The sequence below is a fragment of the Crotalus tigris genome, unplaced genomic scaffold, assembly GCF_016545835.1.
Source record: "Crotalus tigris isolate CLP2741 ecotype Arizona unplaced genomic scaffold, ASM1654583v1 scf7180000018784.18638703518:1950463, whole genome shotgun sequence".
Lineage (NCBI taxonomy): Eukaryota > Metazoa > Chordata > Lepidosauria > Squamata > Viperidae > Crotalus > Crotalus tigris.
In genome coordinates, this window is record NW_024097199.1 from 69,840 (window position 1) to 83,834 (window position 13,995).

The 13,995-nt window shown below is 37.2% G+C and overlaps 1 protein-coding gene across 1 annotated transcript in view; it reads left to right on the top strand.

The window, feature by feature from the left end:
* UFL1 (UFM1 specific ligase 1) overlaps nt 1-10,330 on the top strand; it is a 42,967-nt gene extending 32,637 nt beyond the window's left edge. The window contains exons 16-19 of the mRNA XM_039356051.1: nt 905-985; nt 1,968-2,053; nt 4,145-4,325; nt 8,422-10,330. Of these exons, the coding sequence (XP_039211985.1) occupies nt 905-985; nt 1,968-2,053; nt 4,145-4,325; nt 8,422-8,640 (567 nt within the window). The 3' untranslated portion in view covers nt 8,641-10,330. The remainder of the gene's footprint in view (nt 1-904; nt 986-1,967; nt 2,054-4,144; nt 4,326-8,421) is intronic.
* Nucleotides 10,331-13,995: the final 3,665 nt, after the last annotated feature.

Genomic DNA, 13,995 nt, shown 5'->3' on the forward strand with positions numbered 1-13,995 from the left:
TACAAGGAAAGGTGAACATAGGATACTATTGTTCCAAGTTCTGGCCCACATTTTCACAATCTAACCTCTCTTGTTGATGAGGCATTTGAGTATCCTTTAACTATAGCCAAGCTTTGGAAAAAGACTCTGATGTTGGGAAAGACTGAAGGCAGAAGGAGAAAGGGATAGGAGAGGATGAGATGGTTAGATAATGTCAACAATACAATGGGCATGAATTTGAGCAAACTCCAGGAGACAGTGAAAGACACAGTGCTATGGTCCATGGGGTCGCAAAATGCTGGACATGACTTAGCAACTTGATAACAACCAAATAGGCAGGTTTATAGAGGAATGGGTGATATTTCAGATATCCTGACCTTAAGCCATGTAGTAATTTATAGGAATACCCAGCATCTTGAACAGTATATAGAAACACCGTTCAATTAAGATGAAATCTGTCCAGTAGGCTCATATGTGACACATTGGAATGCATCTGTTGTGCTACATTCTGTTCTAAATGCAGTTTGAAATACTCTTCAAGTATGTGCTAATTATGTAGAAATAAACTTTAAAAAAGAGAGATTGTAAAAAGAAGTATTGTATCATTTAAAATGAAGTAGCTGTAAGATAGGATCCTCCTTCCCTCAGATAAGTAGCTAAGGGTAAAACTTGCAATATTTACTGCCTGTTTTCCATACTAGTATATAAATGACAAAATTACTTAGGACATTATCATCCAATTATTTTCTTATTTGTAAAAACAAGGAAGAGAAAGAGTAGGGCAAATAAATTACATAAATGGGTATATATAAGCCAGTTTTTAGAATATAGAATAAAATATTTGAGCACTTATTCAGAAATGAATAAGACCCTTGAAACCTCACATTATCTTTAACATGTTATATTTTTCTTCAAACTCAAATAGATGAGGAAAAAAATTTTAAGTACATTATCTGAAGAGATGAGAGGTCCTTTAACAAAACTCCATATTTCTCTAAATGGCAAGGTAAGCTGCAAGTTAATTACAAGGTTGTTTTGTAATTAATTTGTTGAAGGATATTGTAAATTACTTACTTTATTAATAACATTTTGAAATATGTATCTATTAAACCTGAAGTACTCTTCCCCAACCACTATAGGGTTAGTGTTGATCAGGTTGGGAAAAATAAAGTTTTATCAGTACAGAAATCAAAATGGGGGTCAAGGTAGGGACACCAGTAGCAGAAAATCAATTTTCATGTCTATTTGGAGGAAGAGAGTTATAAAATTATAACATTTCCTAATAGGAAACATTAATTACATTTTTATCAGTTGAAAGTATAAGATTAGCTTAAATATATATTATTCTGCTTTTGAAATCTGTATGAATTGTGGATAGCTTTCATTTGATCTAAGGGGTATCAAACTGCCGGCCTATGGGCCGGCCGCATCACAAAGAAACCGTGCCCACCTCATTGCCGGCAATGGAGAAGAAGCTCCAATACGTCGCACGACATCATGTGACATCGCGACTTTGACATGTCTGATCTATCTCATTGTACTCCACACCTTTTCACTCCCATACCTTGATATAAACATTTGTGCTTAGTTTTTTTTGACTTGGTGTGCTAGAACTATTCTTAGAAAGTGTAATGGGTAAAAAGCAAAAATGGAGGAACATCTATGAAAAGTATATCCTCACAATCAGTGATCAGATTCAGGGATTGCATTTATCCAAAAACATATATTTAATTTATTTTTTATTTATCAAACCATTATATCCGATCTTTTGAATGTTTATTCTATATCTCATCTAGACTTACTACAGTCCTGTCGGTGGTGCATACACTTGTATGATCAGTAATAGATAAAGGGCATTTTTGTCTCTCTCTTCCCCTTTCTGACGATTCATTGATTTACTCTTTTTATACGTATACAAAAGAATATTTCTGTTAGCGAAATTGGTGGAACTTAAAATGATATAAATTTGCTTGTATTTTTTTTAAAAGACTTTGGAAGAATTTGTTTCTTGTCTTGATGCTGCTGCAGAGGCTTGTGATATTATGGTGAAAAGGGGAGATAAGAAGAAAGAAAGGTAACTATTAATTTGGCGGCGATGGAAGATTACTATCCTGTTGTGGTGAGGATATATAGTATGAGCCTGAAAACAGTTCTATGGGAGAACGAGTTCCCTGTAGAATCACCCTTACCAATAAGATAGAAAGGGGAGTGTGAATACTAATATTAATCCATTACACAGATGATAGCAGGTCATGTTCTGCTTGAAGAAAGTCAACTGATAACAGGAGAAAAAGCTTCAAATTCAAGAACGGAAGAAGGCAATGGCAACCTACTTCTGTATTGTTGTCTATAAAACTGTACAGTCAAGACTATAACCTTTAGACTGGTTTGAATGCCAGCTGGCAAGACTTCCACTTTGAAAGGCATCCATTTACTTCCCAGGGAATTGTTTAAAAAGTCCACAAGCAGACTGACCAAATTACAAAGATTTTGCTCACTGATGGTGCCAATATTAGAAGAGTAAGGTGTTTGTTTGTTTGTTTGTTTGTTTGTTTGTTTGTTTTGCTTTATAACTAAGAACATAGATTGTGGGGGGGAAATGATATGAAATTAAAATTATCAGATCAGAAGCGAATCATACCAAATCAAATGTTGGAATAACTGAATTAGTTGGACCAGAATGGTCAGCTTTAATATGGATAACATGACAACACTAGTTAGGGCATGAGTACATGAAGGAATTGGGTAGCACCAGGGAAAGACACCAGATGAGATAGAGCAGGGCTTTTCAACCTTTTCACCCATTGTACCACTTTTAGGATATGGCAATATCTGAGTACCACCAGTCGCCTAGCAAGGTGTCAAAAACTTGATGACCCCCCCCCAAAAAAGGAAAAAAGTGATAAAGTACAGATAGTCCTTGACTTACAACAGTTAGCTTAGTGACTGTTCGAACTTACAGTGGCACTGAAAAAAGTGCCCCCCCCCAAGCCACAGCCGAGCAAGACACCTTCCTGCCCACCCGGCGGCGCTCTTCCTCCTGTCTGAGGTTTCCATTGTTGTGAGCATTTCTGTTGAGGATTGGCAGCGGGGGTGGGGTGGAGGGTGTTTGTTTTTTATTCCCCCCTCCCATCTGCTGGGTGGTTACAGCAGGTTTTGGTCACTTCACATGACCCTGGGACATTGTGACCATCATAAATATGAATCAGTTGCCAAGCATCTGAATGTAAATCACAAAACCCTGGAGATGTTGCAACATTCCAGTTGATTGGTGTTCTTTGGGGCTCAGCAGAAGCACCAGGATCAGCACCGAGCTCCAGCTGGAGCCTGGCGCTGATCCTGGCACTTCCGCTGAGCCCTGCAGCTCCAGCCATCTCTTGCTCAGGCTTGTGCGGTGCTGCCACCAGTTCAGCTCATTCCCCTCCCCCACTACCACTTTTCTAGGATGGTCACGTACCACCTGCCAGGTGCCAATGTATCACAGGTGGTACCCGTACTACTGGTTGAAAAGCCCTGAGATAGAGGAATAGGAGCAAAAAGATTATGGGAACATCCCGGAAAAAGTTATAGGTATTATTTCAGACAAGTCCAGATGGTCAGTATTTGCCAGTGCTGATACTATTATTTACTTCTTTTGGGTGGTGCAGATTATTACAGTTTTAAGCAGTAGGTGCCAATGTTTCTCCCACATTACTGTCTGATTAGTCCTGTTGCTTATACGAAAGGAAGGAAGGAAGGAAAGAAAGAAATCTGTGTAAATGGAAATTAATCTAGTCATGATTTCCAGCTTTGCTTATGAAACCAGATTTCTCTGTAAACATATTATGGATAGAGAAATTGAAATATTTTACATTATTCATATAATGAAGGCATGTTAAATTCTTAAGTATTTATTATCTGCTACTGTATTTAAAAGTTATAGCCCTCCAAATTTGGATATAATTGAAATATTTTCAGTTTTATTGGTGGGTGAATAGGCAGATCGAGTAATATTTAGCAGTATTTAATATGCATAGTGACTCCCAAGAGAAAGCTCCAAGCCTATAGTTTTATGTTTTTTTAATACATTATTTTGCAAATGTGCTGAACATTATGGTAAATCTCAACATAATTTAATTTTGATTTAAAAAAACTTCCTTAACATTTTTCCTGTTTAATTTCTTAGACAAATCCTGTTTCAGCATAGACAAGCTCTGATTGAACATCTGAAAGTCACAGAAGATCCAGCTCTTATTCTCCATCTGACATCAGTCTTGCTGTTTCAATTCTCAACCCATTCCATGCTTCATGCACCAGGAAGATGTGTGCCACAGATAATTACCTTCTTAAGTACAAAGATCCCAGAGGTATTTTCATCAGAAATTAGGAGACTGTTTAATTTTACTTTGTCCCACTCATAGACATACATACTTCATTCACTGACAAGAGGGATATAGCACCAAACTCTCCTCCTTGTGTTTTTGACTCTTAAGATTCATCAGGTTTTGCCTAGCCAAAGAGCATAGGGTCCTACGAGAAGAATTATGCCCAGTCCTGGTACATGGGGGTTAATTTATTAGAAACCATATATACTCTCATTCAGAAGGCTCATGAGTTTTATGCAACCACTACTCATTGTTAAAGTTCACAATGAATGGTAAATGATTCTTCCAGGAACTGAGAGTTTGTTTATTAAAGCAGAGCTGCTCAAACACACCATACTCACAACCTTCCCCTACAACTCTGTTGGCCAGAGGCTAGGGCATTGGAAAAAGCCATGTCCGGATTCCAACATGATTCCTTACCGGTCCGTCTCCTTTCACAAGTAGCATTGCATCTCGCATCCTAGGATTGAAGGCTGTTTTCCTTTTTGAACTTATTTTGTAGCTGACTGGCTCCATGTCTTTTCAGACATATGTGTACAATTGAGTAAATGCCTTTAATGTTTCGTTTCTGCACTCTAGTACTACACTTTTGTGGTTGCTTAGATCAGTGGTGGTGAACCTATGGCACGGGTGCCAGAAGCGGCACTCAGAGCCCTCTCTATGGGCACGCATGCCATCGCCCCAGTCCTAGGCCTTCAGCTGGGTTTTATAAAACCTTTTCGCTTTAGGCCTCTGCCACCGTGTATAAAAAAAAAAGTTCAATCAATCAGTCAATTTCAACTTCTCACAGGAAAAAAAAGATCTCGCAAAGTTGGAATTGATTGATCGAACTTTTTAGTCCCACACAGTCTGCCGTTACCACTGCAGCCATGCCCACCCAATGGGCCACACCCATCCAATGGGCCACACCCACCCGGCACCCGATGATGCATAAGTGGGTTTTGGGTTGCGGTTTGGGCACTCGATCTCTAAAAGGTTTGCCATCACTGGCTTAGATCATATGCAGTTTGCAATTGAATCTCCATATGTAACCTGGCCTCACAATAATATTGCTGTTATAGTCTGGCTTGCTATCTTTGGGTCCTGGGCTTTCTCACAAGTGTCCATTCTCCTTCTGTAATAAGGGCTGAGGGGACAAAAGAAAGGAAAATAATAACATTCATTAAACCATTTTTTTCTTTTAAAAAAAATATGTTTATTGATTTTTAACATAATCACCTTAATATTTGGTAAACAGCCTGGGTTAGTATTTAAAAAACAATAACAATTTATGTAATTCTATAGTCCATATAATGGTGTTGCTTGATTTTCTCTTCCAATAATATTCTCTTTTGCCAACCTTAAGTTAATACAATTCTTACTATTTGAATAAATGACAATTAAGTATAGACATTTTTCTCATGTTTCTGCAAATAATAACCACATCAATATAAAGCTTTTCTAATTGATCATCTTGATTGCCTCGTCATATATCCTGTTTGCAGAATTCTTATTTAAATTTGTTTTCCCCACAATATTCAAAGCATTCTTACTGGTTAAGATTTTCTCGAAATTACGTTTAAGTATTTAAGTCTTTTTTCTCATACAAGCCATCCCAACACTTTTACATTTCTCATATCTTAAAAAACAGAAAAAAACATTGCTTTTATACAAACCATCCCAACATCTTTATATTTCTCATGTCAAAAACAAAATACAAAGGAAAAAAGAAAGAAAAAAATACTATGTTACTTGAGGGATTCATCCCTCTTAAACTAATCTTCATTTACATACAAATCTTTCTATTTCTTTAACTATATTCAAACAGATGTTTCATTTTTAAATATTCCCTCTGGTAAATCCCATCACCTAATTTCTTAATTCTCACCTTAGCCTTTTTTTTTTTTTTTTGCCAAACAGCTTTCCTGATCAATATGCTTCGCTGAATCAAAGAATCTTTCCATAATCTTAAAAATGTTGTTGCAAGTACAAAAAGCAAAACAGACAAGATGTTTTTATAGGAAGGTTTTGCCCCTTCATATTCATTAAGAATCTTTTCCTTTCTTTCTTGATTTTATTTATCATTTTTTGTCTCTCAAGTTCTCATAATTCTCCTGGCAGAATCCATTTTGTCAAATCTTTTTTCTTGTCCTCAAACTTATTTCGTAATCTTAAGAGTATAGGTTACCTTTTCCATGTCCAGTATTTCCTGTATTTTTTTTCCATCTGGATTAAGTCATACTTTCTTCTATTGTTAAGTTCCATCTTGAAATCTCTCTCCTCTGTCTCGTATTCAGTTGTCTGTTTTTTCTGCTCACTCTGTTTTTATTTTCTGAGAATTTTTGTGCTGTAAAGTTAACTTGGAGATGTATCCATTTATATTTTCAAAGTTATTTTTAATTTCCTCGTGGTTTGAGATCATTATTGTTTTGATTAGTTGCAACATAGCATAGATCTCCTTCTGGAAAGTATATTTTTTCCTTGGTATATTCTTTCTGCAGATTTCTGGTTTTCCATGATAGCTAAAAATCAGGGTTTTCCTTTTTCTGCGGACAGCTTTAGAATCACAGTTGAGTTGGTATTTGTAATCCAGAAAGGTCAATTCTTTTTTTTAGAGTTGATAATTCTCACTTTGTAGATAGCCCAAAATGTTTTCTTTTTTTTTGTCACAGCTGTTCTCTGTTATTAAGACATTGAAGGTCACCAAAAACAAGTTATCTTTTCCTGGGCTTTGCCAGTCCCTGTAATAAAGCAACTGCTGTTGTATATTTTCATCCACCACTAGATGTCAGCACTGGTCAGTAATAGACAATTGTTTATTTTTATTTTCATGGTTTAAAATGAAAATCTTAACAGATTACACCGATTTCAAACTTATCCAGATTACACCGATTCCAAACACATTGTTTACAGTCAGCTTAAAGTAGTGCTTTTGGGCTTCAGCTGTTGTAGCTTGGGCTACACTCTGAAGTTAAGCTAGCCTTTCTCCTGCTGGTTTCGGGAGGGCTTTTCCCAAACCGATCAGATCAACCGCCGTCTCTCTTCAATCGATAGGACTTTCTTCCTTCTTTGTTGCCTCTCCAGGGCAGCCTCATGCCCATTTAGGGTCCCCTAGCAGGCAGAAATCAGCCGTAGGGTGCGGAGCCCCACAATCCTTTGGCTGCTGCACTACTGCACAAAACCAGAAGCCTTCTAAACCTTTTTTTTTCTCCCAAGGTTTTACAGTGCATTGGTAAACCACTATTTTTGAAGAACTGGCAGAATTAAAATTAAGTAGAGAAATCTTTGGGCAGGGGAGGAGACTTTGCTATGATAGAGTTTTGGTAAATAGAAATAGAAAATCTTATGAGTCTAATTTTGGCCCATAAGCTATGCCAACCTGACATAATAATAAAAAACTTTCCCACAAACATGGATTTTTCACCTGACTAATAGAAACTGATGGAGCTTGGGATGTAATAATAGATACAATGCTGTATAGCCCTTGCTTGTGGGTACTCCTGTGTTCATTTACTGGAAAAGATCCATTGAATTTGATGGGCCTTAATTTCACGTGGATGTATAGAATTGTTTTGTAATTGGTTGTATTTCTATTACTGTATTTTAGCAAACTATTTTAAGTCTGCAAGGACATGAATTACTCTGGGTTAACAAATCAGGCCTTTGATGCAGCTGTTACGTTGGATCTGACATATTCTTCATAAAAGAACTAAAATATGACACGGTGTTCAGAACTGTACATTTCTCTTTTGCTTTGATCCCAATGTCATCATCATGTTCAGAAAGCCTTAATTATTTAATTTGTTAGGTTTTCATTCTACTTTCATTTTGCGCATCTTGGGGAGGCATCCATAATTCTTCCACCTCCCATTTCCCCCACAAAAACAGCCCTTGAAGTAAGTTGCCTAAGAGAAAGTGAGTGGCCCAAAGTCCCCCAGCTGGCTTCCATAATTTAAGGCAAGACTGGAACTCGTGATCTGTCACTTCCTTTGACCGATCCTGTTTCTCTGGATTTTTGAGTTTATTTTTGTCTATTTCAGTTGTAACATCTAATTAGCCTTCATAGGAGCCACTTTGATTTTTAATTTGTTTCTTTTAGGATCAGCATTCTCTTCTTGTCAAATACCAGGGATTAGTAGTGAAGCAACTGATCAGTCAAAACAAGAAGATTGGACAAGGCGATGATGATTCAGTCGAGAGAACCTTGAACACCGAAGAAAACACAGAAGCCATCTGGAAAGAGCTTCAGGAGCTGTCTGGCTCTGTCAAAGATCTTATTCTCAGGTCCAGAAAATCTTCTGTAACAGAGGAATGTTAAACCTAATAAACTTCCTTCAGGCTTCTCAAAGAGTCAATATTTCCTTAGAGAAAAAAATCATTGCTGATAATCTTAAAACAGCCCTGGCTTTTAGAAGCTTTGCTTGGAAAACTGCACTATATTATAAAACCCAGAATCTGATAATGTAGTAGCAGTGTGTGCATCTACTCGAGAAATATTCGCTGAATATTAATTATGAAGAAAGGGAAAATAGAAACAAGAGCTCCTCTATAAGGGAGATGGGCAGCTAAGAAGCTTGATATATAAATAAATAAGATTTTTTTTTGACAAACATAATTTACATTTTGGTCACTGGGCAGCTGATTTCCTTAGTTTTTGTACAGCTGATAATTCTTGAATCAGGTGATTATTCTGTTTATAAACAGAATTAATACTTGGTTTTTGAGTCTATGGCTGCCTGCAGCAATGATCTCTAAATATAAAATATATTAGTTATATCAGTAATAGTATTATTGAAGCGCTTTATATAGAGTCATGGCAACTTTCAGATTTTATACAACATTGTCTAGGCAATTCTTTGTAATTTGCAAATCTACAATTTCATACATTCAGCTGAGTTGATGCAATACAAGAGAGATTCCCCCCCCCCCAGGAATTCTTAATATTTTTTGCAAAATCATGACTTGCCTTAACATAGAATCATTTGGTAACATACAAGACTGTGTTTCCAATTTAGTATGTTATCCTCCAGAACTGTCTACTAGAGAAAGAGGGAAATAGTAAATTGCTATTTCTCCCCCCCCCCCAAAAAAAATTAATTGATTATATGTCATCAAGTCAGTGTCAGCCCTTATCAACCAAATAGTTTTTCTCCATGACAATGTATGGAGAACTTGATCTTTCAACCACCGCCATTGTAACCTTTTTTTTAACACACATGATTTTTGGGAAGAATGCTTAGCACTATGCATATGCTCTTACGGTGGCAAAGTCAAAACATTATTATGAAGAAAATGGAAATGGTCAAGAGTGTCTGGTATTCTTAAAGTTACTCAAAAAGATTAAATACTATAAATATAAATACATAATATTTTGATCTTTGGGGGGGGAGAAAATTTGCCCACCCAAGATTTTTAATATTCCCTGGAGGCCAAGTATATTCTAGCTTATGTTTTTGCTAGCGTGCAGTATTTTTATAATAAATGAACTTAAATAGGATCTATGGCTGCTTATTGCAAGATGCTTCTTCAATAGTATCCATAATAATAGGATTTTATTTTCTTTCAGAAGAAAAAACAAGTTATAGCCAATCACTTGCACTTTCATCAGTTTCTGTATTTCTCAATGTTGTTGAATGAGTTATTTTGTCCTAATGCTATTCTTGGAGGAGTTTATTCTTATTTTTGTACAAAGTGCTGCTGTGTTCTTTGATTTTATCTATTTGTCTTAGCAGTATAAATTAATCAGACTTTAATACTATATTAAGCATTTGGTTTATTGACACTCATGTAATTCCTGATTTTTTTTTTCAGTTTATATGCAATAATATGGTGGTGCTTTTTGGATACTATCATAATACCAGAATCGATGTTGTTTCTCCGTGTCTTGTCTGCATTTGTACTGTAATTTGCATCTTCTGGTTTCAGATCAAGGCATAAAATAGGGTTGTGACAGCTGGATTTCAAGGGGTTGACTTCTACCAAACTGGAGTTATAAAATCATAGCAGAATACTTGTCTCAAAATGAGATTATTTTCTTCCTCCTCTCCTCTTGGACAAGTTTTTTTTTTCTCCCTGCCTTATCCCAAGTCCTACCCTCCTAGTTTTCCCATGTCTCCATCATGTATCTGGTTACTCCATGCTAGTATCATCTCCGTTATGACATATTTTGCACCTGTCCTTCCCATTTTCTCTCCGTCCCTCACTTTGTCCCTCCCTCTGCTACTTACATGAGTTCCATTTTCTTTCATTCTGCAGTATTACCTCAGTGCTTCCAAGTTTCCTCTGGAGAACAGTCTTGCCTTATTCTGTATTCCTGTCCTTCCTTCATTTGTTCTTACAAATTAAACATTGCAATTCAGTTTTGATCTACTGATAGAAAAGAATCACTTTGGAGCCATGCACAATAATCAACTCTTTTAAACACCACCACCCCGCCAAATCACAGAATCAATTTTGTGTGTGTGTGTGTGTGTGTGTGTGTGTGTGTGTGTGTGTATCAAAGATTCTCATTAAATTCCAACATTAACTTTCAGGATCTCCTTTTAATGAAAATAATACTAGTTTTTTTCATGTTCTGATCTAACTTTAGATACTGGAAAGGATCAGAGAACTAAAGTGACAGGGTTGTGATTTAAAATTATTTGAAAACTGGGAGGCCAGCAGTATCCACCAGGGTTCCAGCCCAAATTTGCATGGAGTGCTCAATCATTTGCAGATAAGGATGAGTTGCTAGTTTATTACTTGCCAAATGGTAAAAGCAATCAAGTAAATTACTAAATCACCACATGCCAGTTTTATGTGTATATTAGCTAGTAGTCTCTGTGTTTCATTCTAAATGTAACTATGAGTTTTAGCATCTGTGGGATCTGTTGTAATCAGTTCTCTGCCTCATATTGCATCCAAACAGCATAGCACTAAGTCAATGATAAAAAACATAGATCACAGAAGCTAATTACACAAATACCTCAACTCTCATTTTACAAATGCCTATTCAGCATATCTAACTTGTTACTAGATATAGCTTTATATGGTTATCCTAAACTATAAATATACGTACAATAGTGCATTTTGTAAGGGCTTCTGAATAAAATTATATTTTAAATGTTTTAATTAAAACAAATGATGTTCTCAAATATTTATTCTAACTAGAACAGGGGTAGCTGGCTCAGGAATTCTGGGAGTTGAAGTCCACGAGTCATAAAAGAGCCAAGGTTGCCTACCCCTGAACTAGAGGATTACAAATCTTTTGCTATATTTTGTAAACAAGAACCGCCTTTAATATGTTGGTGTATTTATTTTATCTTTTTAATACCCTGAGACATCAAAATTTCAACCTTCTGATACCAGTTTAAAAACCAGATATCCATAGGCATTTATTAGATACTTCTGTGTCCCTGCATGAATCTGTATTTTAATTTTGTCTGGTGCAACAGATAAAGGAAATCACACCAGTAATTCTTATACATTTTATAATATGGAAAATAACTGCAAAGGTTACGTGCAGAAGTGAGTTTGAAAATGGACCTGAATATAATAAGATAGAAAAGCAATTAAGATGGAAGTCAACATTTTGCCTGGAAAAGCTGGAAATTTGTTTTAGAAATTTCTAGATCTAAAATTTCTTCAAGTCTAGAAGAAAGATCCAATTTTATACAATAATGTCTACCCATGTCTACAAGTAATTCTACAGATTGCAGAGAACAGTAATTTGCAACTAAAGTGGAACTAATACTGATCATTGTGCTTTGAAAGTTGACTTTTTTTTCAATTCCAGTTGAATTGAATACTTATACTATATAAGTATTCCCATTGTACTCATAAACTGAAGAAAAGCCAGGATGAGCTTGAAGTGCACGAAGTATTCAAACAAGCCCAAAAGAAGTATCTCTCCAAATGAAATGGAGTGTTTGGATGACCTGGCTTCAATCAGAACTGGAAGGGCTGGAAGAGACCTTGGAGGTGTTATAGTTCAACCTCCTGTCAACCAAGAGACCTTATACCATCACAGACAAGTGGCTGTCCAGTCTTTTCTTAAAAACCTCCAGTGATGAAGCAACTTCTGAAGGCAAAACTGTTCCACTGGTTAATTGTCCTCACTGTTAGAAAGTTTCTCCTTAAGTCCAGGTTGCTTCTCTCCTTGATTAGTTTCCATCCATTGTTTCTTGTCCTGCCCTCTGGTATTTTGGAGAATAAACTGACCCCTTCCTCTTTGCGGCAGCCTCTCAAATACTGCTATCCCCCCCCAGACCTTTTTTTTTCTAGTCTAGCCAAACCTAAATCCTGCTGCCTAGGAAACAGATGAGAAGGAGGAGCCTACAATTGCTTAACAGACCGAGAACAAAACTTAGCAAAGACCTGCCCAAGTGTCAAATGGTTAAAAGTGGTGAAGGGAAGTTTGTACCTTCAGACTTGCTCTGTTAATGTAGACTTAACAATTAGGCAGATTTTAGCTCATTTACTCGTGATTCCTGTCTAGTTTACTCAGGAGGACTGACACCAAATCATGAAAGCAGCTGAATCTTTTTTCCTCCAAGGTCTTGCAGCTGCCTTTGGAAACTGTTCCAAATGTTCGCTTCCGAATGCATGCACAGCAACTTCAAAATATGAAGGCAGCCAGGAGCAGCAATTCTGGATATGTATGAGTCGGGCAACCGAGGAAAGTGAAATCTTGTGCGTGATGATCACAAAAATGCTATGACTTGTGTACTTGCGTCAGATATCCTGAAGCAATCACAGGTAGTCCTCGACTTAACAACCACTTACGTTTCTAAGTGAGACATTTGTTAAGTGAGTTTTATCTCATTTTACCACAGTTGTTAAGTGAATCACTGCAGCTCTTAAGTTAGTACCAAGGTTGTTGAGTGGATCTGGCTTTCCCCGTTGACTTTCCCCAGGACACAGAAACTGTCATAAATATGAACCACTTGCCAAGCATCCAAATTTTGATCACATGATCATAGGGCAGTGATGTCGAACCTTTTAGAGATCGAGTGCCCAAACTGCAACCCAAAACCCACTTATGCATCATCGGGTGCCGGGTGGGTGTGGCCAATTGGATGGGTGTGGCCAATTCGGTGGGCATGGCTGCAGTGGTAATGGCAGACTGGGTGGGACTAAAAGGTTCAAACAATTCCAACTTTGTGAGATATCTTTTTTTCCTGCGAGAAGTTGAAATTGACTGATAGATTGAACCTTTTTTTTAATACACGGCGGCAGAGGCCTAAAACAAAAAGGTTTTATAAAATCCAACTGAAGGCCTAGGACTGGGGCAACGGCATGTGTGCCCACAGAGAGGGCTCTTAGTGCCGCCTCTGGCACCCATGCCATAGGTTCGCCACCATTGTCATAGGGGGATGCTGCAACGGTCATGTGAAAAAGGTCATATGTCCCTTTTTTCAGTGCTGTTGTAACTTGGAATGGTCACTAAATGAACTGTTGTAAGCCAAGGATTACATGTATGTAGTTGCAGCATTTGCATGATTAGGCCAACAGTATGACCTCACTATGGTTTGCAGTGGAGGCTGCTAGAAGTTGCACGAACTTTTAAAAAATCAAAAATAAACGCTTTGTGCTCCCGAAATATTTCAAACGCCTTCCTTGAAATGAGAGGTAAACTGAGCTGTTGGGCCCACCACGGACAGAGATGGCACCTCGATGACCTTGATTAAAATGC